Below are 26,578 nucleotides of genomic sequence, written 5' to 3'. Positions count from 1 at the left end.
CAAAATCTTAAAGTTCTTCCACTGACCAATGCCTGGTTCCACATGGATGCAGACATGGTGAGGTTTTCCCTGTGCAGAGAGGAACTGAGGGATAGGAAGGGGGGCTCGTCGCTGTTTAGAAATCCCCTATCAGCTGAAATCTCATCCTGAAGCTCTGAGATAATGTTAGATAATGTTGTCAACATACTTCTTATGTCATGTTAGCACGCTATCTCACTGTACAGCTATGAATCTCTGATTGTCTGGAGAGTGTCAGTCTGTCCTTCCGATATCTGGACAACCGTTCATCCAATCTCCTTCACACTTTGCGGCTGTGTTGCTGGATATCCGATGATGTGCAGTGTAGGGCTGCACAATATGAGGAAAATATCTAATTGTGATTATTTTGACTGATACTGCAATTGCAATATGATTCACAATATTGGAGGGAATGATTATTTTTGTCTCATTATTCTCATTTTCCTTGAAAAATATTAATAATAAAATGAAAATGATTACAGTGTGATTTTTTTTTTTTTTTTTCGAGGATCTTCACCAGCGATTTGGATATTGCACTAGTCCATATTGCGATTTCGATACAATTGCGATTAATTGTGCAGCCCTAGTACAGTGACAGATTTGGTGTTTGGTGCAATTTGTAAATGGGACATGTTCAATATTAATAAAGGGTGAATAAAACTAAGTGATCAGCTGTGCAGGGGTGGGGGGCGGGGCTTCAGGCCTCTCAAGCATGTCGTCTGCAGCGGGCTACTAGCGACTACAACGCCTATTTGGAAATGAATACCTCTGAGTAGGAAATCCAACTTCAGACGGCGTTCCAGTTGACTTTTCCAAAGGAAATTTAGGCCAAGCAAACGCACTATTCTGTCAGTAATGTGCGCTGCTGAAGTGTCCTCATCTGCCCAGCAGAGAACCTGAGCTCCACAACAATACAAGTATGTCAGCGTAGCCTGAATGGTGGGGATTCATGGCAGCCAGGCATCTGTAGACCCCTGCCTGTCTCTGGATCACTGCAGTCAGTTCAACAGCAGTAATCTGTGTGTGTGTGTGTGTGTGTGTGTGTGTGTGTGTGTGTGTGTGTGTGTGTGTGTGTGTGTGTGTGTGTGTGTGTGTGTGTGTGTGTGTGTGTGTGTGTGTGTGTGTGTGTGTGTGTGTGTGTGTGTGTGTGTGTGTGTGTGTGTGTTGTGAAACATTCCTGTGTGTCTATTGTTAGCCTGTGTCTGTGTGGGTGTGGCTGCTAACAGACTTTTAACTGCATGTTCAGCAGCTGTGTGTGTGTGTGTGTGTGTGTGTGTGTGTGTGTGTGTGTGTGTGTGTGTGTGTGTGTGTGTGCGCGCGCTGTGTCATGTTTCACAGCATACATAGAGGAGCAAAATACAAACAGCTCATATCAGTCTGAAGTCTCTGTTCTATATCTTCAAACCAGGGCTGTCAATCACGATCATAGTTAACTCGTGAATAATCGTAAATTAATCTCACTTTTTTTTATTCGTTCTAAATGTACTTCACGTGTTAATGCTCCAGTGGTGTATGAGACTGATCCAGAGATACCTTTAGTCTTCAGAGAGAATCATCTGGAAGGGCTTTGAAACTCAACTCGCCATACAAAGAGCCTTTTCTTTCTCTAGTTCTGCTCGAGGAGCTTCGGTTCTTTTTAATTGTTGAATGATTACTGAAATAGTTAAAATGTAATCAACAAAGCCTGTTACTCAGAGCAGGAAGTTTCTCTTCAGATGAAGTGTGTATTTCTTGTATATATTCACCAACAATGCTCCTTAAATGTCTACATAAAAACACAAGTCAAACAAATGAGAATCTAAGATATAAAGTAGTGCAGAGGTTCAAATATAGGAGATAACAGCTGTACAATCTAAAGAAATTGTGGCAGGCAGGTGTACAGTAATGGACAAAGAAGAAATGTTAATGTATATATGTACATGTCTGCGTATGAGAAGTAATAAACATAAATATGTATATATACAGGTAAAGCGTTTGCATGCTAAAAGTATATAAAGGTAAAGTGAGCATGTGGAGCAGGTCTGGCTCTGAGCTGTCTCCCACCTCTTGTTTTCTCTCCTTAACCAGGTGTCCTGGCATGTTAAACTGTTCCTAGCGGGTCTTTTAACCATTTTCAGTTCTAAGAAAAAATGGAATGGTTTTGAATTCATTCACATTTTCCTCATGGCCGTATTCTGGGAACGCTGTTCAGATGTGTGCTGCATTTGGAGGGAAGCCCCAGGTCAGTCCTGAGCTGTCGAACGCAGGTGTTCCTCTGAGGGACCGGCGCTGTCCCTGCTGCTGCTCGCTCAGAGAGGGAGACAGGTGGGAGACAGGTGTGAGACAGGTGCACCCACCCGTCCATTAACCTTTCTGCTTGTTGGGAATCCTAGTCATAGTTCTTAGACCTTGCCACCATGCTTCTAGAGTTGTCCTCTTTGGACTTGTAGCTCCGCTGTCCATCCATATCTGGGTTATGTATGTATTACAGTGAGTACGTGTATTTTAGGGATGCACCGATCCGACTTTTTCAGTCCCGGTACCGATGCCAGGGCTTTGTGTATCTGTCGGTACCCGATAGCGATCCGATACCGTTATTAATATTAATAATACACTGTATACCTTCCACCTTATACCTTCCTTCCACCATGTGGAAGAGACTAAAGGCACCAGACCTTCCTAACTAAACATTACTTTCCTAAGACAAAATAATTATAATATAATAATTACAAATGTAATTTATCGAATTCTTATTTATTTGTACACTCAACTCTTCCAGCATGCGGCAAACGTGCGACAGAGGAAAAAAAACGAACAAAACTGGATCGGCCCGTGGATCTGTTCATATTTCCGATCCCCGATCCAGCTTTTCTGTCAATATCGGGACCGATCTCCGATCTTAATATCGGATCGGTGCACCCCTAGTGTATTTAATATGACAGTAGTCTGAATTTGATTTGGGTGATGTTAACAGCATGTTCTGTTTGGATATTCAGATTAAGGCCTTTTTCTGAAGATGGCATTTTCATATGAAGACGTGTTTGATATGTCGGTATTATTCAGGTTTTAGAAGCCTTCTTTGGACATGTATACGGCACATTCAGAGTCTCAATCAGGGTTTCTACTGCCAGTGAGCAAAAAGTCGTCTGGAGCAAGTCTAAAAGACGTGATTTTAAGGACATCCAGGAGACGTCCTCCGAAGAGCCAGAATGAAAGTTTTTTTTTTTCTGGAAATTGTATAGACGTCAATTAAAGATGTTTTTAAAGAGGTCATTGTTGAACCGGTGCTGTTGGACTGGGATCAGTCCGTCAGTGAGCTGTGTGATTAACGTTGACTTCCCTGTCTCTGTGTGTGTGTGTGTGTGTGTGTGTGTGTGTGTGTGTCCTCTCAGGGAGAGTGTGTGTTGACCGTTCAGCTCGATGATGATGACGTGTGTCGTGCTGAGGGAGAGGACGAGGAAGAGGAGGAGGCGGAGTTTTACCTTTTATTCTCGGGATCCACACAGAGACACCTGAGCAGCACGCTGCGAGTCAGCCACGTCACACTGCAGGCTGTGTGTCCAGGTAACACACACACACACACACATTCTCCCGCAGGTGAATGAATAAACACAAGTGCACTCATAAGAACGTGTGTGTGTTGTGTGTGTCGTGTAGCCCATAATGTGTGTGAGCAGGTCTTGGTGACGTTGTGTTTGGCTCGGCCTGGCGCACCAGTGGATACACACTCGCGGGAGACCTTCTGCTTCGTACAGGTAACAGCTCCGTCAGCTTTCGATTGGTTGCGATGTGTTCCAGCGTGTCACATGTTGCTCTGACATGCCGCTGACCAGAGAAGTAGATGGAAATGACTTGGAACAAAGGCAGAAGCTGCACAGCCTGCCTGACGCTGATTTGGGGTGCAGTTTTCCTCCCCTCTATAAGAATGATGTACCTAATAAAATGGCCACTGGATTAATACGCAATATAAACGTGAGACCATCACAGATTTATTAATCTTTCCTTTCATACCAAAAACATCTGGTCAGCACCTCATCACAGAACCCATGTGTTATATTTGGGGGTTATGGAAAAGACGACGATTGGAACTTAAACTGTCGTGTGTATTTATGTCACGCCTCATTCAGATGTTCTCGATGACTGGAACATATCTGGAGCACCGTTAGGGTTGGCGTCCAAGAGATTCAAATCTTACATCAACAAAAGTGAAATTGTTTCCGAATGGTGAATCATTTCTAATCAAGTCAAAAAAAGTTGTTAAAGATGAAACAATTTAAAAAGTAGAACGGCTTGATGGCATGAGCCATCATGAACTCATGGAAATCACTAGATTACACTGCTGTGTGTGTGTGTGTGTGTGTGTGTGTGTGTGTGTGTGTGTGTGTGTGTGTGTGTGTGTGTGTGTGTGTGTGTGTGTGTGTGTGTGTGTGTGTGTGTGTGTGTGTGTGTGTGTGTGTGTGTGTGTGTGTGTGTGTGTGTGTGTGTGTAGGACTTGGCTCTGGACATGGCCCACTTTCTGCTCGACAACATATCTCCACAGGAAGCATTCCTATTGGATGATGAGCAGGTAAGGTTCACATGTCATGCTTTTCATTCGTTATCTTTGGATATTAGTTTTGATAATGTTGATGTTATATCAGCAAGACATTTCACATAACTCAACGAGCTGTCTTTATTCTGTGTGTGTGTGTGTGTGCGCCAGATTGGGTTGAAAGAGTGTGAGCGGTTGGACCAGAGCCTGGCCCTGGCCCTGAAATACCTCAGCCTGCCCCCCCAGAGGACTGGACCCGCTTTGGACACACAGACGACACACACACCTGCACACAGTGGCACAGACGGGGACGACACAGAGACACAGCAGGAAGCTACGGCTATGGATGTCTCCACGCTGCTGGACAGCTGCACCGGTGAGCAACCACACACACACACACACACACACACACACACACATAGATTTCGGCGTTGGCTCTTACCAACAGAAGATCTTGAATCTCGTTGTCTCTTCAGTTAGACATTATCTTTGGCGTCTTCTTGTAAATCACCTTCTTCTTCTTCTTCTTCTTCTTCTTCTTCTTCTTCTTCTTCTTCTTCTCCTGGGGATGGGATTCCTGAAGCTCATTTTTGATGAATGAGAGCAGTCAGCGCTAATCTCCTGTGACCACTTCATAATAAAAGTCAACTTGTGTTTCGCCACAAGTCCCTGCTGAGCACACCGGCTCCGCACACTCCTCTCAGAAAACCCCCGTATCGTTCCAAACTGTGAACCCAACGCAGCTGCTATATCCCCACAAGACATCCCATTCTTTCGGTTTTCTAAAATAAAACTAGCATATTCGGTCTAAAAACAATTTTTACGTCCAGTATCATTCTAACTGTCCATGGTCTCATTGATGTCCAAATGATTTCCGGGTATGCAGCCGCTTACTACCTACGATACGCTTCCGGGTCCACGAAAAAATGAGAAGGAATAAGATTTAGACCCGGTCCGTGTACACATTTTAATTTCCGAGTTCCATCTACAAACACATCAAAGAAAATCGGATAACGAGATAGTTTTTCGTTTTCCCCGTTTTTAATATCAAAACAAAAAATGAATAATGGGTTGTTTTCCGTTTTTTGTTTTCCTATTTACTAATGGTAATTGGGAAACTGGCCGTTTTTCGTTTTTAGTTTTTTTTCCTTTCAAAACGAAAATCCGTTGGCCGCCAAGTACACGGACCCTGTTCACGCCCAAAGCCTTTTTAGGCATGTCAGTAGTGTTCAGGGACGGCTGGTAAAGACTGATCCCAGCTGCCACTCACTTCGCCTCTTCACCAAGTCCACACTGAGCTGATGGAGCCCATGGCTTCCCTGCGGGCTGCGCTACTTTTTCCATTGCGGTTGTTCAGAGGTTGTCGGTTCTTTATCCAGCTGTTAAATACAGTACAGGCCAAAAGATTGGACACACCTTTTCATTCAATGCGTTTCCTTTTTATTTTCATGACTATTTACATTGTAGATTTTCACAGAAGGCATTAAAACTATGAATGAACACATATGGAATTATGTACTTAACAAAAAAGTGTGAAATAACTGAAAACATCTCTTATATTTTAGATTCTTCAAAGTAGCCACCCTTTGCTTTTTATTAATAAGGGACAAAAATCCACTAATTAACCCTGACAAAGCACACCTGTGAAGGTAAAACCATTTCAGGTGACTACCTCATGAAGCTCATTGAGAGAACACCAAGGGTTTGCAGAGTTATCAAAAAAAGCAAAGGGTGGCTACTTTGAAGAATCTAAAATATAAGACATGTTTTCAGTTATTTCACACTTTTTTGTTAAGTACATAATTCCATATGTGTTCATTCATAGTTTTGATGCCTTCAGCGAGAATCTACAATGTAAATAGTCATGAAAATAAAGAAACACTTTGAATGAGAAGGGGTGTCCAAACTTTTGGCCTGTACTGTATATGATGAAATATTTTTTGGGATAACACTTGACTGTCAGTGCCAAAGCTAATGCTTTCACAGCAACAGTCTTCATATTAAATGCATTCATTGTGAGGCTCATGCAGTCAGTGATGGTGTGGGGTCAGCTGTAGCTGTGTGCAGCGAGTTGACCGAGCACAGCACAGGACTTTATCAGTACCAGTCCACATCATAAGCTCTGCATCATCATCATCGTCATCATCGTCATCATCATCATCATCATCATCCTATCAGCCAATAAGGCCAGTTACACACTGCCTGCGTCGCGTGAGCATTTCAGCTGCGTGGCGTGAGCGTGTCAGCTGCGTGGCGTGTCCGTTTTTATTTCGGCTCCCATGTTAACAGGTCAGAGCTTGCACACCGCCTGCATGACACGCACGGCTCAGGCGCGGCTCAGGCGCGGCTCGAGACGCGCCGAAAACGCGTGCATGCTAGAAATAGGACCGCCGCCTATTTTTCACGCGACACGCAGGCGTGTTGGAAGCGTTTCCAGGCAAAATAGAATAGGAAAAGATGTTTATATGTCATTTAGACACAAATACATATTAATAAATGACATGTTGATGTTTGAAAGTCTCTAGGTTTTGATATAAATTCAGATATATAAATGTAATTTAGCTGTGTCTTGTCTCTGTCCTTAGGCCGATCTCAGTGCCAGCAGCTGTCCAGCCTGCTGCACGTGGCAGCCAGTCACGGTCTGAGGACAGTGGCGGCGTTGGTTCTGCAGCAGCCGGGAGGCCGGGAGGCGCTGAGGACGCCCGACGCCCAGGGACAGACTGCAGCCGCCGTGGCACGGAGCAGAGGACACCAGCAGCTGCTGCAGCTCTTCACACAGTGAGTACACAGAGAGAGAGACGTATAGATATATCATCATCATCATCATCATCATCATCATCAGGAGCTGTGGAGTGTGACTCTGTGTTATTATCCCACATCGGTGTGCTTCCATAAGCTCAATTTCAAAAAGACAAAACGTCAAGACAACAAAAACATGAAAAGTGCAAAAAGAATAGAAATAGAACTGCATATGGCAGAGTAGCAAGTTGTATACAGATTCAGAAAGGCATTAACTAGCACACACGTACGTCAGACTGTGGCATGTGTTCTTGATTCATAGAGCCCAAAATACCAGAAGAAATGAATCAAAAAGCAAACGGAGGAGAGGATAAGCAATAAAGATAATGAGAGTAAAAGACTTTCAGCCAAACAGAAGTCGAAGCCGAGCTCAAGTCAACCGAACGAGGGCGGTGAGGCTTGTGAGTGTGAGCAGGTTTATATGAATCAGCTGTGTCTGGCTTTGGGAACATCCGGAGCATCTGATTGGTCCAATCTGGAGTTCTGCTAGATAAGGTGGCACCAGGCCATATCTGACCTTAAGAACAAGAAACGCAATGTTCAAATCAACCCTGAAACTTACAAGAGATGACATCACGCTTTCTTTTTCCTGTCTGTTAGAAGACGGGCGGCTGTTGGTAGACACACAGAGAGAGAGAGAGAGAGAGAGAGAGAGAGAGAGAGAGAGAGAGAATAAAGAACAGTATAAAGTGTTAGTAATAATAATGTTCAGGTGGTAAGGACTGAGTTGGCAGACAGGACAAACAAGCCTGCTGCATTAATGCTGCAGTCACTGTGAAGAAAAACTGGGTTAACAAAACACACCGTGTGTGTTTGTGTGTGTGTTTGTGTGTGTGTGTGTGTGTGTGTGTGTGTGTGTGTGTGTGTGTGTGTGTGTGTGTGTGTGTTTGTGTGTGTGTGTGTGTGTGTGTGTGTGCGTCAGTAACTGAGCACCTCTCCCATGGCTCAGGCTGAACTGGGAGAGTCAGAGCTCAGCTGATTGGGCACAGGGTGTGCGTGTGGAGGTGGAGCTGGGGGGTGTGGTTCCAAAGACTGCGTGAGTGATGTGTAGCCTCCACCACACAGGGCCGTGTGAGGCATGTAGGCTGCCTGTTGGGAGTTGTCCTTTAGTTGTGTATTAGATATTTATTTTTTTCCTGGACCTTTTTAGTTATTGACTTTATTTAATATATGAACCACACAGGTAAGAGTCCTGGTCCCCCTTGTTGTCACAATCGTACGGGACAGCAGAGTCAGTGAGCTGGACCAGCCTTCTCTCATACACACACACACACGTAGGACTTTGTGTCCCTGCAGGTATGAGACGTCCTCAAATGTCCAAGTGGAACTGAAGGAGCAGCCGCACGTCTACCCAGAAGGCCGAGTGTTTCAGCACCACGCCGCTCTTGGCACCTACACCCTGACCTTCCCGGGCCTGGGGCAGAGAGGCGGGGGCGGCGAAGACCGCTGCATCCAGGAGGAGCTGAAGGAGCTGAGGAGACGCATTGGTCTTCACAGGGACACACAGGTGAGCTGACAGCAGAGACAAGAGTCTCACCTGCCTGTCACCGCCATTTCAATTCATAAAATAAAAAAATAAGATATATTTATTTTGGGTACCTTTTCACTTCCAAATTACGTGCTTTGTTTCAGCATCTGAGCTCCCCGAGCTTGAACACGCGACACTAGAGGTTAGCAGGCGTCTGCTGTAGATGGCTCGGGTTACTTTCATAGTTCAGATCATCACCACCGCAGACCGATGTTCCCTACGGGACTTCGCTCCCCACAGTAACCGAGAAGCTCCAACTTGTTCATTTTTGCTTCATGTTGTCTTCGCCCTAAACCATTTCCAGCGCCATCAGAAGCTTGGTGGTATCTCTCTGTCAGCCTGACGTGTAGGAACGGGGCAGCTGTGGAGACTTAGTACTGGCTGGAGGTCCGCCCTACACACGTGTAACTCTGCGTAACTTAACTTATTGTAACTCTAGGTGGGATTGTGAAGATCCAGGACTTAGCCAAAAAATCTGAACATCGACAACTTCTCAGTCCCTCCCCCCTTTCCGCTAAAGCCCAAAACGGTCTCCTAATCCCCTCCCCCCACAAGGGAGCAGTGATTGACACGCAGTTAAACACGCAGTTAGACACCCTGGCCATGATTGGTTCATCTGAACAGAGAGCGGTGGATTTTGCAAATTGCACTACAGGCTGTAGGTGGTGCCAGAGGAGCTGGATTTATTTTCATGTTTATTCATGTTTTCATGTCATGATTTTTTCTGCTTCATGTAGTTCTACTCGAACAAATATGACAGGAAGTTAGTTTTTATAAGTCATACCTACTGCACCTTTTGAAGTGGTTGTGTTGATTCGGTCGGGACCAAGAAAGAAAAGTTCCGTTGTTTCCTGCCAGTTGTGGTCCCTTCTGTGAGGCGTACACAGGAAACAGACTTCTGAACTCTCTGCAGAAACCCACCACAGGCCTTTGACTGAACCCAGCATCACGTTACGCTAACACAGAAGCTTTTCGACAAGTCCCATAGCTTACCTTCTCACAGCCTGCGCATGCACCAAAGCCATATGTTTATGTTTTTCATTGACATGTTTTGTACTTGTGTTTTTGAAATGACATTTTCCATCAACACTTGTTCTTTTGTATTGTCTTCCTCGTTGCAGGGGAACTCTTCTGGTGCTGCGGCTCTCAGCCCTGCCTGTAGGCAGCAGCCCTGCGAGCAGAATGCAGGGCTGTCAGCGGTAACCATAGAGACCTGTAGCACAACAACAGAGGAACAGGGAAGTCCTCCGTCATTGGAGGAGAGAGCCCGAGGGGAGGACTCTGCTGTCACTCAGACATCCTGTAGCAGCGCAAGTCTTTGTCAGAGCCAGGAAGCTGCCAACTCTCCTGCCTCCCGCAACCGCAAAAACAAAAGAAGGGGTAGAAAGACTACGAGACGTGCAGCCGAATCTCCAGGAAGTAACAGAGGCACCCCAGAGGTAGGCGGAGGGATAGCTCGCAGGCCCACAAAGGCAACAGGGAGTGGGAGAGAGACCGATGGAGCTACTTCACCTAGAGCATCAGTGACAGCTCAGCGTGGTCCCGCAACAGAAGAGACTCCATTACCCAGAAAGCCAGGGTCTGCATCAGGCACCGATGGGAAGTGCGCTGGCAGGAAGGCAGCGGCCTTGTCTACCGCCATCATCGTAGAAAAACAGGAAGTTGACCTGCTGATGTGTGAGCGAGTTGCAGAGACAGAAACAGTGACACGGACAGAGCAGGGAGACACTGGACGTCTCCCGGCGGGACAAGCTGACGTCAAGTTTGCTGTGGAATCAGCCGCAGAGAGGACAGGTACGTCCCCCAGTGGGTCAGTGTTGGACTCACCCAGGCATGGGGAGTGGGTGAAAAGAGCAGATGTAAAGAAAAAGGTTCCTTTGCTGATTTCAAAGTGCTGGCCAGAGATTCTACCACACAAGACCTACTGTCAGATCACCTAACTAATAAAAAATCAACTTGTGATTTGGGAAACCGATTGGCTGGGCAGACAGGAACTGTGAGTCAGTATCACTGTTGATTGCTGATGAGATTTTACACCCAAAGCGGAAACTGGTGTGCACTGCACACTGGGAACAAAAGAAACATAACGTCAGAAGGCTCCTTTCTAACTGTCCTTGCCATCTGTAATCTGTAGTCACTCGCTCAGGAATAGAATGCGACAATGACAATCACATGTTGGCATTTAGCTTTAGGGTAACATATGCAAACACATCAGCTTAGTTATTTAAACCAAACCATGTGCAATGCAAATTTCAAACACAACACCTTTTCACATTTGCGTTTGCAAACCGTGGCCTATTGACACATCCGGCAGTTATACAGTCTGCTGTTTCAGCTGTCTGCACTAAAACCGACCAAAACAAGAACTACGTAGATACTTCCTTACTTTTTGGTAGAAGCGCAGGTATATCTGGTCAACAAAAGCATGCAAAACGTTTGGCTTCTGAAGTGCTCCCAGTGCAGTCGTGCAGAGGATGGACCAGAACCTGGTTGCGGCTGTAATGTGGGACTATATCTCTTATTTATTCACTGCTGCTACTTATATTCACACCATTCTTCATTTATGTTCACACTGTACTCTGTTTATGTTGACACTGCACTACAATAGCCTTTCTACAATCCATTGTTTTAGCGACATAATCTTTAATAATATAATAATAATTTATGTAATTATGTGTGGTTGTCATCACGTGACAGTGTGGAGGAGAAAGTAGTTTTTATAAGTTGTTATGTTATTATTGTTTCAGTATTAGTGTTTGGTATTCAGTTTCTGAACGCTGCACAAGCCAAACAGTTTGGTGACGCCGTCTGAGCCTTACATCATCATTTTTAATTAGTCACGGTAAAACCGTATACCGCGGTAAAATGGGGAGGAGGTTTGACGGTATCAAAATTTGGATACCGTCCAACCCTGGTAGCTATGTTACTTTATGTAACTCAGTACACTTATTGACTAGCTCTTTTCTTACTCTTGAGCAACTGTAACTAAACAATTTCCCTGGGGGTGGGGGGGGATCTGATTCTGAACGTCAACTTCTAGTAAGAAACACTAGTAGTCTGCGGTGGTTAAACTGCTAAAAAAAAGCAATCTGGGGAAAAAGAAACACCAGTCGAGAGAAAAATGAAGGTTAATGAAGTAAAGTTATTTGAACTCTCCCTGGTTCAGCTCTGACTTCTCTCCACACAGCTCACCGCCAATCAGCGATTTATGAAAGGTGCTCTAAGCGATGTTGGGTGACGTCACTTCACCCCTCCCTCCTCCTCTAGCTAACTTCCCTCTTCACGCTTCTCTCTCCTCAACTCCCCACACCCCCCTTCATGTGCACGCACACTAACCCCCCCCCCCAACCCGCACCCCCAAATCCTACTTGTCGGTTATTGGTTCAAACTCTGTTTGTTATGTTTGGTGGTGCAGGTCGGCGCGGTTTGTTTTTGTTGGCGTTTGCGGAGCCTGGGCTGTCTACAGAGACCAATTTTTTTTTACAGTGTGTTCAGAGGACAGGCAGCTAGTGGATAGTGAGGAGATGTTTTTTACAGTGTGTTCAGGGGACAGGCAGCTAGTGGATAGTGAGGAGATGTTTTTTACAGTGTGTTCAGGGGACAGACAGCTAGCAGATAGTGAGGAGATGTTTTTTACAGTGTGTTCAGAGGACAGGCAGCTAGTGGATAGTGAGGAGATGTTTTTTACAGTGTGTTCAGAGGACAGACAGCTAGCAGATAGTGAGGAGATGTTTTTACAGTGTGTTCAGAGGACAGACAGCTAGCAGATAGTGAGGAGATGTTTTTTACAGTGTGTTCAGGGGACAGGCAGCTAGTAGATAGTGAGGAGATGTTTTTACAGTGTGTTCAGAGGACAGGCAGCTAGTAGATAGTGAGGAGATGTTTTTACAGTGTGTTCAGGGGACAGACAGCTAGCAGATAGTGAGGAGATGTTTTTTACAGTGTGTTCAGGGGACAGGCAGCTAGTAGATAGTGAGGAGATGTTTTTTACAGTGTGTTCAGGGGACAGGCAGCTAGTAGATAGTGAGGAGATGTTTTTTACAGTGTGTTCAGGGGACAGGCAGCTAGTAGATAGTGAGGAGATGTTTGCTGTATGTGACAAAAAATGTTGTAGCCTAAAAAACGCGCGGCGTCGCTTAGAGCACCTTTACCTTTTGGTTTGATGTTCTGACTGCTCATGAGCCAGCTTGCTTTTTGTAGCAATGTAACAGTGTTACCATATCTCTAGTAAACGTAGAGAGTAATTGATAGAAATGATGACCAAAACGATGAAACTAAACTAACTTTGATCCTTTTTAAAGAAAAAAAAAAGTCTTTAATCCAAACCTGTGTCCTTTCAGTAACCATGGGTCAGGAACAATCCCAAGATCCCCAGGAAAGTCAGCCGGGCTCGGAGGAGCCGAGCCAAGCTGACACCACGGACAACAGTCCTCAGTCTGGCAGGAGGACCAGCCCCAAGTCCCCGGACAGTGACCGAAAACCCCGCAGAGGCCTGTGGCGGGATGGAGGCTGGATTGGAAGCAGAATGGGATCAATCCCACAGGGACCAGAAACCGTAGCAAAAACAGTGTGGTATCAGGGTGAAAACCTGGACCAGGGCGCCAGTGAAGCCTGGAAGAACTCCCAGTCAGTTTGGTATGATGGTGACACAACAGATCAGCGAACACATGAACAGCTGGAGCAGGGAGTGACAAAGCAGAAAGAATGCGACTGGAGCTCGGCCCAAGCTTCTGGTCTTAGTTCTCAAGTGTCCGCAGCTCTTAGTCAGCCACATGCTGCTGGAACACAGCCAGCACTGTCACAAGGGCCGGGCGCACAAAGACGGGAAGTGCACGGATCACAGCCAGAGGAGGAAGTAGGGCCAGATTGGAAGGAGGGAGGAGTGGAGGGAGACGGAGAGGAGGTCACTAACAGAGAGACCAGTTACAGCAGACAGAGTTCTGAAAGAGCAGACACCGAAGAGGGAGGAGAAGAGAAGCAAGGGAGCCAAGAGAAAGCAGCAAAGAGCAGAAAAAAAAGGCGGAATAAGAGGGGGAAGAGAGGGGGGGCAGAGGGCAAGCTTAGCTCCAGCTCCAGCATCGAGTCTCAGAGTCGCATCGAGATAAAGACAGACCTAAAGACTCAGTCAGAGACCGAGTCAGAAGCCAGGGATAGAACAGGAAGGGCAGAAGGCAAGTCTCCAACCCAGAGAGAGGAAACTGACAAGGACGCCATGCTTCTACCCAGCCAGACAGAGGGCCAGACCAGGGGCGCTCATGGCCCGGACTCTCCTAGTCCTAGTGATACCCCTCCAGACTTCAGTCCGGCAGACCTGACTGAAAGTACAGCTTCCCAGACACCAGAAACAAAGGAATTATCAGAGGACAGCAAGCACTTTCATGGACCTGATCACTTCAACCCGGATTCTAGCGTCGCTGCTTCAGAACTCGGTCAGATGGACATCAGAAAGGCAGACGTAGAGGACATTACAGCTGTCCAACCAGTAAAAAAGGAAGTACTTGACCCTACAGAGCTGGAATTAAAGGGGCTTGTCAGTCCGGTCCAACAAACCGTGGATAACGTGGAGTCAAATCCATTGTCAGAAAATGAGGATTTGACGGTTGCTGGTCAAGCTGTAACGTCTGTGGATCGGACAGGTTTGGTGGACTCTGACTGTCCAAGAGAAATTCCTTTCAAGCTTTCAGATCCTACGGAGTTCACCGAGAACTCGTTTCTTGTGGAATTTCCTGTGGATCCCAAGGGAAGACCTGTAGGATTTATGGAATCTGTGCGTCCCGCAGAAGCTGGGGGTCTGCCATCTGAAGGCACAGCGGATGTTTTACCACTTCAAATACGGGAAGGAAGCGCCGAGACTACCGCGAGGGGATATTCAGAGCATTGTTTGGTCTCTGAGATGCTGAGAGATCAGCAGCACACAGACGAAAAGAGAAATGAGTTGTGGGTGGGTAAAGAGGAAGCAGCTAAGAAAAGAAGGAGGAGGGAAGAAAATGGCAGTGGCATGCATCGCAGGGAGTTGTCTTCCATAGACGGAGAACAAGAGCAGGACTTCAATGAAAACCTAGTTGGCACAGCGGTAGCGGTTGTAGCGGTAGCAATAGCGTCAGCCGTGGCTAGCCTAGAGCTGAGCCAACAGTTAGCAGACAGTCAGTCAGAGCGTCAGGGGTCAGAGGATTTACTCAACACTGTTCAGGCCTCACAGCTGATGGACACAGACAGGTGTCCTCCGGTACCATGTGAGACAGGACAGCAGCCTGTAGAGCATTCACGACCTACTGATCGGTTCCCCTCTCAACAAGCAGCTAATGTTGAGATATCAGAGGTGGCGTTGGAGTGTGACACTGAGACAGGACGGCTTCCTGCAGCACGGCTATGTTACAACCAGCCAGCTAAGCTGGACCTGTTTGTGCATGCAGACACTCCCAGCTTGCCACATCTCCACAAAGAGGAAATCCAAAAAGAAACTACACAAAACAAAGTCTTTACACGTTCACCGCCTAAAGAAGAAGAAGACGGCCTACTCCGAGTTACTGGGAAACCTTTGCCAAAAGCAAACCAAAGCATTACATCCGAGGTAGACGGCGGGGGTCCCGTGCAGGTAGACGTCCAGCTGCAACATCCAGAGGCTTCGGAGGAGAATCCCACACCAGGAGAGCTTAGAGGCCCGCAGGATCAGTCTGTCCGTCGGGAAGAAAGGGGGATACATGATGAGGGTGACGTAGGAGGACAGCCGCATGAGCAGGACAGTCCACACAGCTCGGAGTGTCAGCAGGACAGTCCACACAGCTCCAAGAGTCAGCAGGACGGTCCACACAGCTCCGAGTGTCAGCAGGACGGTCCACACAGCTCCAAGTGTCAGCAGGACGGTCCACACAGCTCCGAGTGTCAGCAGCAGGACAGTCCACACAGCTCCGAGTGTCAGCAGGACGGTCCACACAGCTCAGAGAGTCAGCAGCAGGACAGTCCACACAGCTCGGAGTGTCAGCAGGACAGTCCACACAGCTCCAAGAGTCAGCAGCAGGACGGTCCACACAGCTCCGCAGTGTCAGCAGCAGGACAGTCCACACAGCTCCAGTGTCAGCAGGACCGGTCCACACAGCTCAGAGAGTCAGCAGCAGGACAGTCCACACAGCTCGGAGTGTCAGCAGGACAGTCCACACAGCTCCAAGAGTCAGCAGCAGGACGGTCCACACAGCTCCGAGTGTCAGCAGGACGGTCCACACAGCTCCAAGTGTCAGCAGGACGGTCCACACAGCTCCAAGAGTCAGCAGCAGGACGGTCCACACAGCTCCGAGTGTCAGCAGGACGGTCCACACAGCTCCGAGTGTCAGCAGGACGGTCCACACAGCTCCGAGTGTCAGCAGGACGGTCCACACAGCTCCGAGTGTCAGCAGGACGGTCCACACAGCTCCGAGAGTCAGCAGGACGGTCCACACAGCTCCGAGAGTCAGCAGGACGGTCCACACAGCTCAGAGAGTCAGCAGCAGGACAGTCCACACAGCTCCGAGAGTCAGCAGCAGGACGGTCCGCACAGCTCAGAGAGTCAGCAGGACGGTCCACACAGCTCCGAGTGTCAGCAGGACAGTCCACCCCGATCAGAGAGTCTGCAGCGTGTGTCAGACTGTCAGGATAAAGAGCAGGACAGAGACCCACAGCTGGAGGCTCACCTTAAAACGTCCTGTGAAGGGGACATTCCCACTTTGTCCCTTCCTAGCTGCTCAACACTTCCTGTTACCCCGCGTGACTCGACTCTTGCGGCCCGTCCCGGTCCAGAGGAACCGCCTGCCCCTGTGAATGTGGAGACAGGAGAATACCAGTCATCCCAGGCATCAGCAGACCGGAAGCTTGTCCCCGCTGGCAGTAGCACAGGTCCAGAGTCTGTTGCCATGGATACTGAAGACGCTCTGGATGCAGTGGATGGATGGAAAGACAGAGAACGGAATAAGATGAAAAGTGAAGAGAAGGTCCCAGTGGACGTCCCATCCCAGACAGGTAAATGACTCTGCATGTCTGAACACTCTTTCATTTCTATTCTCCATCCATCTTCTCTCTCGTCACCTCTTTCTTTACCGGGGCTAAACAGTTTGCAGTTTTATGGTCTGTACAAGATACGTTTGTGCCAAACATCCTCACATATGTGTTTCTGCAGTTTGCTTGTTAAGGTCCTGTCAGGGTGCTCCCTTAAAAGCGCTCCGTTACTAAGTCAAGCTCGCTAACTTCTCGACAAACAACAGCAGCTGTAGCATTTTACACCAGTGGTGCATTGTAACATTCATAACTGGAACATAAAGGCGATGACCGGGCTGGTGCTAGTAACAGCAGACTGCTGCTATGTCTGTATACTGTAGCAGGAAGGAAGGCTTCAGAGCAGTCCCTGACACAACTCACGTTCAGCACAGCCTGTCCCAACTCTATTGGTGTTAGTTTGCATTCAGATTGCTGCTCTTGTGATGAAATGGCACTCATTGAAATCACACCGGACAAGTGCTCCTCTGTCCTACCTCAGGGAGGGGGGTCGGTCAGGGGTCAGAGGTCAGGGGTGTCCTCGTCTCGGGGCTCTGTGGGACCGAGCCGCTAATTCACAGTCGGAGAGTTTTAGAGTAGAGGGCAGCTGAGAGACTCAGCCGAGCGATGTCAGTAACAGGGAGGGACTGTGTGTGTGTGAGTGTGTGAGTGTGTGAGTGTGTGAGAGAGAGAGAGAGAGAGAGAGAGAGAGAGAGAGAGAGAGAGAGAGAGAGAGAGAGAGAGAGAGAGAGAGAGAGAGCTGTTGATCTGGTGCCACTGTTTGTATGGGCCACAGTATCCAGGCAACCTGATGATGTCATCAAGACTTAACAGTAGACAGTGAAACTAGAGGTAGGCTGAGAATAGGGTGTGTGTGTGTGTGTGTGTGTCTGTCTGTCTGTCTGTGTGTGGTTTTGTGTGTGTGTGTGTGTGTGTGTAGGCGTGTAACAGTTTTCAGACCAAGTTCCTTATTAAACGTGAATGCTCTACACTCCCATGGCCGATGACTCTCAGCGCCGTGTGTGGTTTAGATAATGTGGCTGTGTTCCCAGAGCTGAGCAGTGACCTGGGGACTACAGGGTTACCCTTACTGGCACACGTGATGAACAACGCTGTGGGGAATCAGACTTTTGGGGCGTGCGACAGGAGGTGTAAATAATGAAATGAATGGCGGCTGCTTCAGGTTCCTGCTGCTGTTAATGCTGGATCACTGTCAGGGCTAACCTGGACTAGTGAAAGCTAGAGACTGATCGTTACATCTCACGATAGCTCACGCAGCGGCGTGGCCCAGCGTCAACCATCCATTTCTGTGAGCGGTGATGCCGCAGCCCCAGTCCATCCAGTTTGTTCACATCTCACCCCAACCACCGAACTGCCTGTGCATTGTCTGACTTATTTGCATCATCGCCGCTTACTTGGGCGAGAGAGGTAGAGAGGTGGCAGCAATCTTGAGGAGTGGAGAAATCTTCTATGGCAAAATACATATCGGCTGCTTTGCCTGGCCATAAGCACACGGCACGTTACTGTGACCGTGCTCATTTTGAGTTTGGGTACATTTTCAAATATAAACTGTACCTAGTCAGTGAAAGTTCAGCATGAATTAATTTGACCTTTGTTTTAGACTTGCCTCTGTGCGTTTACGTTATTGCTATATCAGCTGATACAGTTTTTTTTCAAACACAAAATTCTCCATAATCAATTACACACTTCACTCTGCTTTCATGCCATAATTTGCCAAAATGCTGTTAATAACGGACCGTTATTATGGACTGCAGTAGACCCGGAAGTTAGCTCCCCTACTGTCTGTACTGAATGGAGAATGGTTTAGAGTCTTCTGTGGGTGCAAACGAGATGCTCACAGCGCCAGCATCACATCATAGAGGAACAGAAATGGAGAGATGCTGTAAAAAAGAATGAAAAGCTGCCTCCCAGATCAGCCAAAAAGCAACAGAATGAATGTGAGAGCTTTCTATAAATACACATACAGTATATACACACAGGCAGCCAGAATGTTCCAGGACTGTTTCAGCCCCTAATTATTTCACCCAGAAACATCACTGACTCACCATGAGAGGAGCAAAGTCCCTCACAGGATCTTCATCATCCTCATCTTCATCACATTCCAGTCTCGGCCGCTCAACTATCTGACACTTTGTATTGTCAGTTGTGTAATTAGGCAAAACTCAGAACTCATCAACCATCTTTAATGAGCTTTGACCCCTGAGTTGATCTCCCTAACCACGCACACAAACACACACACACACACACACACACACACACACACACACACACACACACACACACACTCTGACATGTCAGCTCCAGCCGGGCAGCAGGAAAGGTCCAGCCTTCATAGCACATCTTTGAATCATGACATGAATGACGTCCTGTGACGATGAACTAATCTTCTCTGTCCTCCGCAGCAGAAGAAGAAGAAGAAGAAGCAGAGCGCCAGCTGACCGGGAGACCCCCAGACGGCACACACCCTCTGCACGTGAGTTTATACGATGAATACTGGTTTCACTCCAAAGGGTACGGTGGCCGACAGGGTCAAACGCAATGCAACTTAAAGTGTCCATATTATGAAAAAACACTTTTTCTGGGATTTGGGGTGTTATTTTGTGTCTCTGGTGCTTCCACACACATACAAACTTTGAAAATCCATCCATGGTGTTCTGAGTGAGATCCGGTTTCTGAATGTGTCCTGCCTTCAGTCTCCGGGTGAGCTGGTCAAAATCTGCACGTCTTGTGACGTCACAAGCCGAAACGTGCTGGCTAACCACAACCGTTAGCATGCTAGCGGCTAACGCTAGCATGCTACCTCGTTCTCAATAGCAAAGCACTGCTACAACACACACAAGTTCACCATAATCTACAAAAGAACTACTTCCATGTGTGCCCTCATTTAGAAGCCTCCCAGCTAATCCTGCCTTGTAACTGACCGCAGTGGGAGAAACAGCCTGTCTTTTACTGTCTCTAGAGTTAGCTAGCTGACATGATCTACGATCTGAGCTACTGAGCACGTGCGAGTGCAATCAAAGATAGTACAGAAGAAGAAAAGAGGTCTCACTCTGTAGCTAAAACAGAAACCAGGTGAAAAGAGCATCTGCAGCAGTGAGAGAGAGCTGTGCAGTACAACAAAAATATGGTGTTTTTAAAAAAAATGCAACCATGTAAACCTATTCTGGTACAACCTTAAAATACAGTTATGAACCTGAAAATGAGCATAATATGGGCGCTTTAATGAAACGTGCGAAAATAGACAAAAAACAAGCAAATTAAGAAAACCTCTTCATGAATTTGACAACACATGCGCAGCATTTAGCAAACGCACTGCAAATACACACAACACAACCAAATACAGAAACGCGCTGCGAATACAGAAACGATGCAAAAAGGGGGAAGCGCTGTGCCTTTTTATTACCACGAGTTTCCAGACGCGTCTATTGACAGGAGATGCATGATGTTAGCTGTACACAAGTGAAGGCGTCCGTCTCCTTCACACTCACTGCTTTGTACACCAAAGTTGTCGATGGAGCGCGTCTAAAGTCTCTTTCCTGGCGTTTCTCTCGCTGGTTCACAACAAAAGTAGTGTGTCTCAGCGTGCTGGGATAAAAATGTCCCTCGCCTTCCGCTCTCGAATTCTGGGAGGCCACCATCGATGCATCCGGGGGCTTAGCGCCGCCCAGGACCGCTGGTTTAAAGAAATACAAACAAGCCGGAATAGAAACGTGGAGTAGCCAGACTACGCCAACACTAACAGAAAGAAAGTGGGAGCTGAGAGCAGCTTCCTCACCTGCTCACAGCTGACCAATCACTGAGTGTTGTTCTGAGAACTTTGAAACATGATCTATTGCTGTCCACTGAGGCCTGGACTCATTCAGAGAGCCGCCATTTGTTTTTGGATTAAAATAGCTTTCAGACAGCAGGCGAGCCAGGTAGCACACCACACTAATCGAGGCAAGCACACGCTGTGGGAACTGGACTGAAGGATCAGAGCTGATTTCCAGACCCAGCCAGGCCAGGCCAGGCCAGGCCAGGGTCACCTCTGAAACCATATAAATCATTTTCCAATGTTTCCTAATGACGCAGTAGTTCTGAGCAGCAGGTCAAAGGGAGAAATTCAAGATGGAAAATGGGAACGTGTGTGTGTGTGTGTGTGTGTGTGTGTGTGTGTGTGTGTGTGTGTGTGTGTGTGTGTGTGTGTGTGTGTGTGTGTGTGTGTGTGTGTGTGTGTGTGTGTGTGTGTGTGTGTGTGTGTGTGTGTGTGTGTGTGTAGGATAATATTTAATTTTGAGAGGTTATTCAGAGAAAGTGCATCTCTGTTTGAGCCTCACCTGTCCATCACGGACCACATGCTCTGACTTGGCTTGGTTGTCTTCCTGTTTGGGTTGCCAGTTTGTGATCGCGGCGCTTGTACCTGGTTAGGATCTGGCTCGGCTTTTTCTCTCTGACCGTGGAAGGATCTAGGTAATGCTCTAATCTACTTTGGCTTTGAGTTTCTTCTTTCCAATGTTCCACGTAGGTTTCTTTACATTGTGTTATCGTTCGCTTTACTCGGAATGGTGTTTAAAGTCAGTTAGCCTCAGTGCCAACTGACATCTCTCTCTCTCTCTCTCTCTCTCTCTCTCTCTCTCTCTCTCTCTCTCTCTCTCTCTGTGTGTCACAGCTGGGTGGTGTAAAGCTGTTACCATGGTTATTGCTGTGTTTGCGTGAGCCGATTGGTTACAGATGAAGCTAAATGTTTCCACTTGTCCGCTATAAGTTCTGTTCCAGTTAGTAACGGACTGTACACTTAGGATTTACTTAGAGCTATATCTACACACACACACACACACACACACACACACACACACACACACACACACACACACACTCACTCACTCACTCACTCACTCACTCACTCACTCACAGCCAGTGGGACGTGTGTCTGTGTCTTATGTCAGCTCTTCACTTTCTTCTGAACAAAGTAGTAACGTAAATTCTTTAAAAGCTTTGAAGCCAAGCTACAGCTGTGAACTGTGTTCACAATCCCATTCGCTCCCTGATAGAAAAGAGCAAAACCATTCCTTGTTTCCGTGAAAATGTCACACGTCACCTTCACGCGTCTAATGGTTGCGATGATGTGAACAGAGGAGGAAACAGACGGCGGCCCAGATAAATGAGAGGGTCGACTTTGCTTCGCTGGGGCGTCTGGGCGTAACGGGCGGCCTCTCACTAAAGCACATCAGCGGCAGAGGAACTCCTTCACTCACTGTTCTCTCAGACTGCAGAGGCACTTATCAGATAGAGCTCCATTGTTCACAGAGGCAGCAAACAGATGAGAGGGAGTTAGTTTCACAGTGAAGGACAGATGTGTGAGAGAGAGAGAGAGAGAGAGAGAGAGAGAGAGAGAGGAATGGAGGGCCTGAAGGAAAAAAAGGAAGCGAGTGGGATGGAGGGAGGAGCCGCTGGTTTGAACAGATGTGGGCAGAGAGGCTCATTTTCCGCCCCAGAGTGCAGCGAGAAGGAACAGCAGATACGTGGACTCTACTGGATTACACATCAGCCTGTGGACATGCACCACTTCTTTTAGTTTGAAAGTTTCGGTCCTAAGATATAGATAAGATGAGATATACTTTATTGTCAGCGCTTAACTCTTCATCTTGGTTTGGCTTGGGATCTGTTGCACCAGAGTTAAAGTGCACATAAGCTCTGTTTGGGCGCAGTTCTCTCTTCTGTAGCTAATTAGCGGTTAAAAGTGTTTAGTTCCAGTTGATTTGTGCCGGGGGTTTTTTTTTCTCTTACGGTGTGAAGAAAATCAGCAGCCTGCAGCTCTGGAAACTGCCAGTTTGATCTCCCCGCCCCCTCCTGGGAACACCCTCAGCCGCTCTCATACATCATATTTTGGTTTGGTTTAGGCAGAAAGGAGAGACGGTAAAGAGAGGTGCGGTCGTTTTTAGGATTCAAGCTGCGTAACGCTTCTTCCACGGCAGCTTGCGTGTTAACACATGGATCTGCCAGCATGTATGAGAGACACAGGCGCAGGTACAGCTTCTGTTCCAAAGGAGAGAGGGCTGTGGATGTGCTGCTGATCAAGGTACGAGGGTGTGTGTGTGTGTGTGTGTGTGTGTGTGTGTGTGGGTGTGGGTGTGTGGGTGGGTGGGTGGCTACCCAAACTGTTGATAATAATACGCGTCTGAATATTTGTATAGCAGTGCTGTTTTAGACGATTAATCAATTAAGAGTGTTATTTTTTGGGCGGTAGTTTTAGCCTGTGATATTTCTAAGAAGTCCTTTTTATCTGCAGTCTGTCTCAGGTCACGTTTGATGGTGATGTCTCGCTAGAGTTTGGCATATTTTAAAAGTGTTCATTCTGTAACGAATATGTAGGCATCCATTAACCCGTCGGAGCCTTTGTTCACTTCTCCTTCCCTCTGTGGAATGTTGAAGCTTTTATCTCTCCATGCAGAGAGTTTACTCTTTCAAACAAAGTTTATGTTAAAGGTATGTTCAGATAGAGGAGGCTGTCTCCTGATATTTGTATTCTCTCTATTTTTCTGGATAAACCTTTTCTGAGTTGTGGAACTACACTTTCCGTAATGCCCTGGGTGCTGCAAACAGGAAGTACAGTGTTGCCATGGAGACTGCTTTCCATTTGGCCAAGTGTGGCTCCTCCCATCCTAGCGAGGGCTGGAGGAGACGTATTTACCAAACGGGACAGCCTTCATTTAAGGAGCTGAGAACTAGCAGGGTTAGGGTTAGGGTTAGGGGTTAGGTTTGGGTTAAAACGCAGCGCCCCCAGGATGGGTGCTACAAGGGGCACGGGCACAGTGGGAAAGGGGTTAGGGTTAGGGTTAGGGTTAGGGCTGACCGTCAGATGTGTCATGATGAACACACAGAAGCTGAAGACTGCTCTGAGCGTGTCACACAGTGTAACACAGACAACTCAAATGGGTCTGTTACTGGAAGAACAGCCCCCTGACAACAGGGAGCCAAAACACCAGCAACACATGTTCTATAGAATCTGATGAACTCATACTTGTATTCCTGTCTAGCTGTCGACAGCACTGTCAAATATGTGAGGATATGAATATGATACCGACGCTGTTTATAATGTCTGTGTGTTCACACTGAATAGAGAAAAAGGCTTAAAGCAGGCGTGTCGAACTCAACTTCACCGAGGGACGCACTGGAAAATGAGAATCATATTGAGGGCCAGACATGTTTGACATGCTCTTTTTTTCCAACCGAAAAGTTGAATAATTCCTTTGACTGTATTATTTGTGTCTCATGTAGCTTTCTCACTCGCCGTAAAGCCCTAAAAAGCCAGCAAAAAAGTTCCTTAGCCATTAAAGAGTTTAGCAAATCAAACAATAACAACCTGTTTCACAGCCTGAATATGTAAACTCTCTGGTTCAGTGGCAGTTTCTGAGCCTCAAAGTCGGCAAATCTGCCAAATTCTGCTTTGAGTGTCGCATGACTGCAGTCTGTAAAACAGTTTCCCATCTTTTTGGTTTGGCTCACATCTAGGCGGGCCAAAATCTATTGTGAACATAAGTTGATATGCAGAAAAGGTTTCAATGTTCACATGGGATCTACATTCTGGACTATGTCATATTTACTGTATGCTCCAGCCGGATTTTTAGATTACATTAGATACACAGATATGTTACACAGAGATATACACACAGATAATATATTTAGTCAGAGATAATTAGAGATGCAAAAATTTATCGTCGACATTTAAATTAATCGGCAACTATTTTAATCGATTAGTCGGTTTGAGAATTTTTTTTAAGACAAAAGTAAAAATTCTTTGATTCCAGCTTCTTAAATGTGAATATTTTTCTAGTTTCTTCTCTCCTCTGTGACAGCAAACTGAACATATTTGAGTTGTGGACATAACAAGACATTTGAGGACGTCATCTTGGGCGTTTGGGAAACACTGATCCACATTTTTCACCATTTTCTGACATTTTAGAGACCAAACAACTAATCGGTTCATCGAGAAAATTATCAACAGATTAATCGGCTATGAAAATAGTCGTTAGTTGCAGCCCTAGAGATAATGTGGACGGGCGATGCAGCAGTGTTGACCTCCCATGGTGGAAGAGGTCCATTCCTGCTCTCTTTCTGTTCCGACCCCTCCCTTCTCTGCCTGCTGTTGGCTCCTCTGGCTTTCCTGACTGAGCTGGCAGTTTGGGAGGGTTCGTTAGCTAATTGGTGGACACCTGGGTGGCCTCAACCGAGACTATTTATGCAAGTCCTGGCTCATCGTTGAGTCTGCCTTCTCCTTCTCCTAGGCTCCACATCCCCTGGTTTGGGTTCGTTTTCACCTCTTCTGTTGCAGTCGTCATTTACCCACACATCTTTCACTCGCCCACACATGTTATCTATCTATTCTTTTGTAAATAGTTATCTCGTTTTTAACAGTAAACCATTAATTGGCACTTTAACCTGTCTGGTCTCCCCTCTTTGTCACATGTTGAACCGGTTTGTGACAAGTGGGGGCTCATCCGGGTTTTTGACACTCTCCGAACGCCACGGCCACGTGCTGTTAGAGGCATCTGATGTCTGACTGTACATTTGAGGGGTTGGACAGCTTGTCATTGAGCGTGTCATATACATACTGAGTCTGAACTCTTTTGTTTGGTTCTCTTTGACTTCCAGGGTTTGTGGTAGGCTCAGAGGTTCTACTTTACAACGCTCTCCTGTACTGTACTGCATGTTGAGTTTTTGTTAACTGGCTGTAATCATTCATCCTGGCCATGACGTAATCTCTTCCTCTCTTTAACCAGACTACACTATAAGAAATGCAACACTGTAAGGACACATTCATTCTGTGCAAAACCACAATCTTCAATTCAGCTGAAGTTCATCTGAAGTTCTTGTCTTTTCCATGGACAGTGTCCTGCTGACCTGCAGCAGAGGGATATGTCCTGCTCCTCAAACCATGACATCAAGTCTACACACTACCAGAATGAAGATACACATTTGTTTAGTTTAACTCAAATTCATTTCAGCTGAACTTTCACATGCAAAGCTATTCTTTACACCTCTTCACCAATCAGGCTGCTGATGTTTTAATCTCCTGTGCAGACCCAAACCAACACGTGTTCATGCAGTGCATCTCTCAATATCTTCTGACTTCTGTCTGCGGCTCTCAGCTCCAAGCCTATTGGCTCCTACTAAAGATCAAATAATCTTTAAAAACACGTCACATATATCTACTGTAGTTTTGTGCACATCCAGTCTCCTCTGTTCCTAAGTGTAACTCTCTGCTGAATACCAGTCCAGGCACGTTTTCTTAAGAGTGTTGAAGAGCATCCTGGAACAAGCCTGTGTGGCTGCAGTCCAATGGAAAAGTAAATTTATTGCATAAGAGATCCTGGAATCCACTGCAGATTAGGATTGGGCATCGAGAATCGATTCCTACTTGGAATCGTTTCAAAAATTATGATTCCAGTAGAATGGTTTCTTTATTGGAATCGTTTGGAATCGTTTAGAGGATTTGGTTTCAAATCCGATCATCGCTTCCCAATTTCATATGAGCAAGTTTTGGTTTCTGAAGCGGTACAGTAAGCAGCGCTCTAGTCTGGCTTTATTTTACGTTGGAAAAATCCCTGTAAAACTGCACACCACCACTGAATCAAAATAAAACGTTCCTCTTATTTGGGAAAATAGGCATGTGACCCGTTTCAATTCCACCCCTCAAAGAATCGGAAGCGAGAATCAATAAG

General features: G+C 46.6%; 1 protein-coding gene across 6 annotated transcripts in view; it reads left to right on the top strand.

Moving 5' to 3' along the window:
* akap13 (A-kinase anchoring protein 13) overlaps positions 1–26,578 on the top strand; it is a 95,514-nt gene that overhangs the window by 27,084 nt on the left and 41,852 nt on the right. For 5 of the 6 annotated variants that reach the window (XM_039810020.1, XM_039810017.1, XM_039810019.1 and 2 more), the window contains exons 3-12: positions 3,390–3,561; positions 3,655–3,752; positions 4,487–4,564; positions 4,700–4,904; positions 7,114–7,306; positions 8,624–8,834; positions 9,977–10,649; positions 13,196–15,714; positions 16,064–16,844; positions 19,280–19,350. In XM_039810020.1, the coding sequence (XP_039665954.1) occupies positions 3,390–3,561; positions 3,655–3,752; positions 4,487–4,564; positions 4,700–4,904; positions 7,114–7,306; positions 8,624–8,834; positions 9,977–10,649; positions 13,196–15,714; positions 16,064–16,844; positions 19,280–19,350 (5,001 nt within the window). The remainder of the gene's footprint in view (positions 1–3,389; positions 3,562–3,654; positions 3,753–4,486; positions 4,565–4,699; positions 4,905–7,113; positions 7,307–8,623; positions 8,835–9,976; positions 10,650–13,195; positions 15,715–16,063; positions 16,845–19,279; positions 19,351–26,578) is intronic. The other variant, XM_039810018.1, reaches the window with a different exon arrangement.

This window comes from Perca fluviatilis, chromosome 8 (assembly GCF_010015445.1).
Source record: "Perca fluviatilis chromosome 8, GENO_Pfluv_1.0, whole genome shotgun sequence".
Taxonomy (NCBI): Eukaryota; Metazoa; Chordata; class Actinopteri; order Perciformes; family Percidae; genus Perca; species Perca fluviatilis.
Note: the sequence above shows the minus strand (reverse complement) of the source record. Positions and strands in the feature narration are given on the sequence as shown.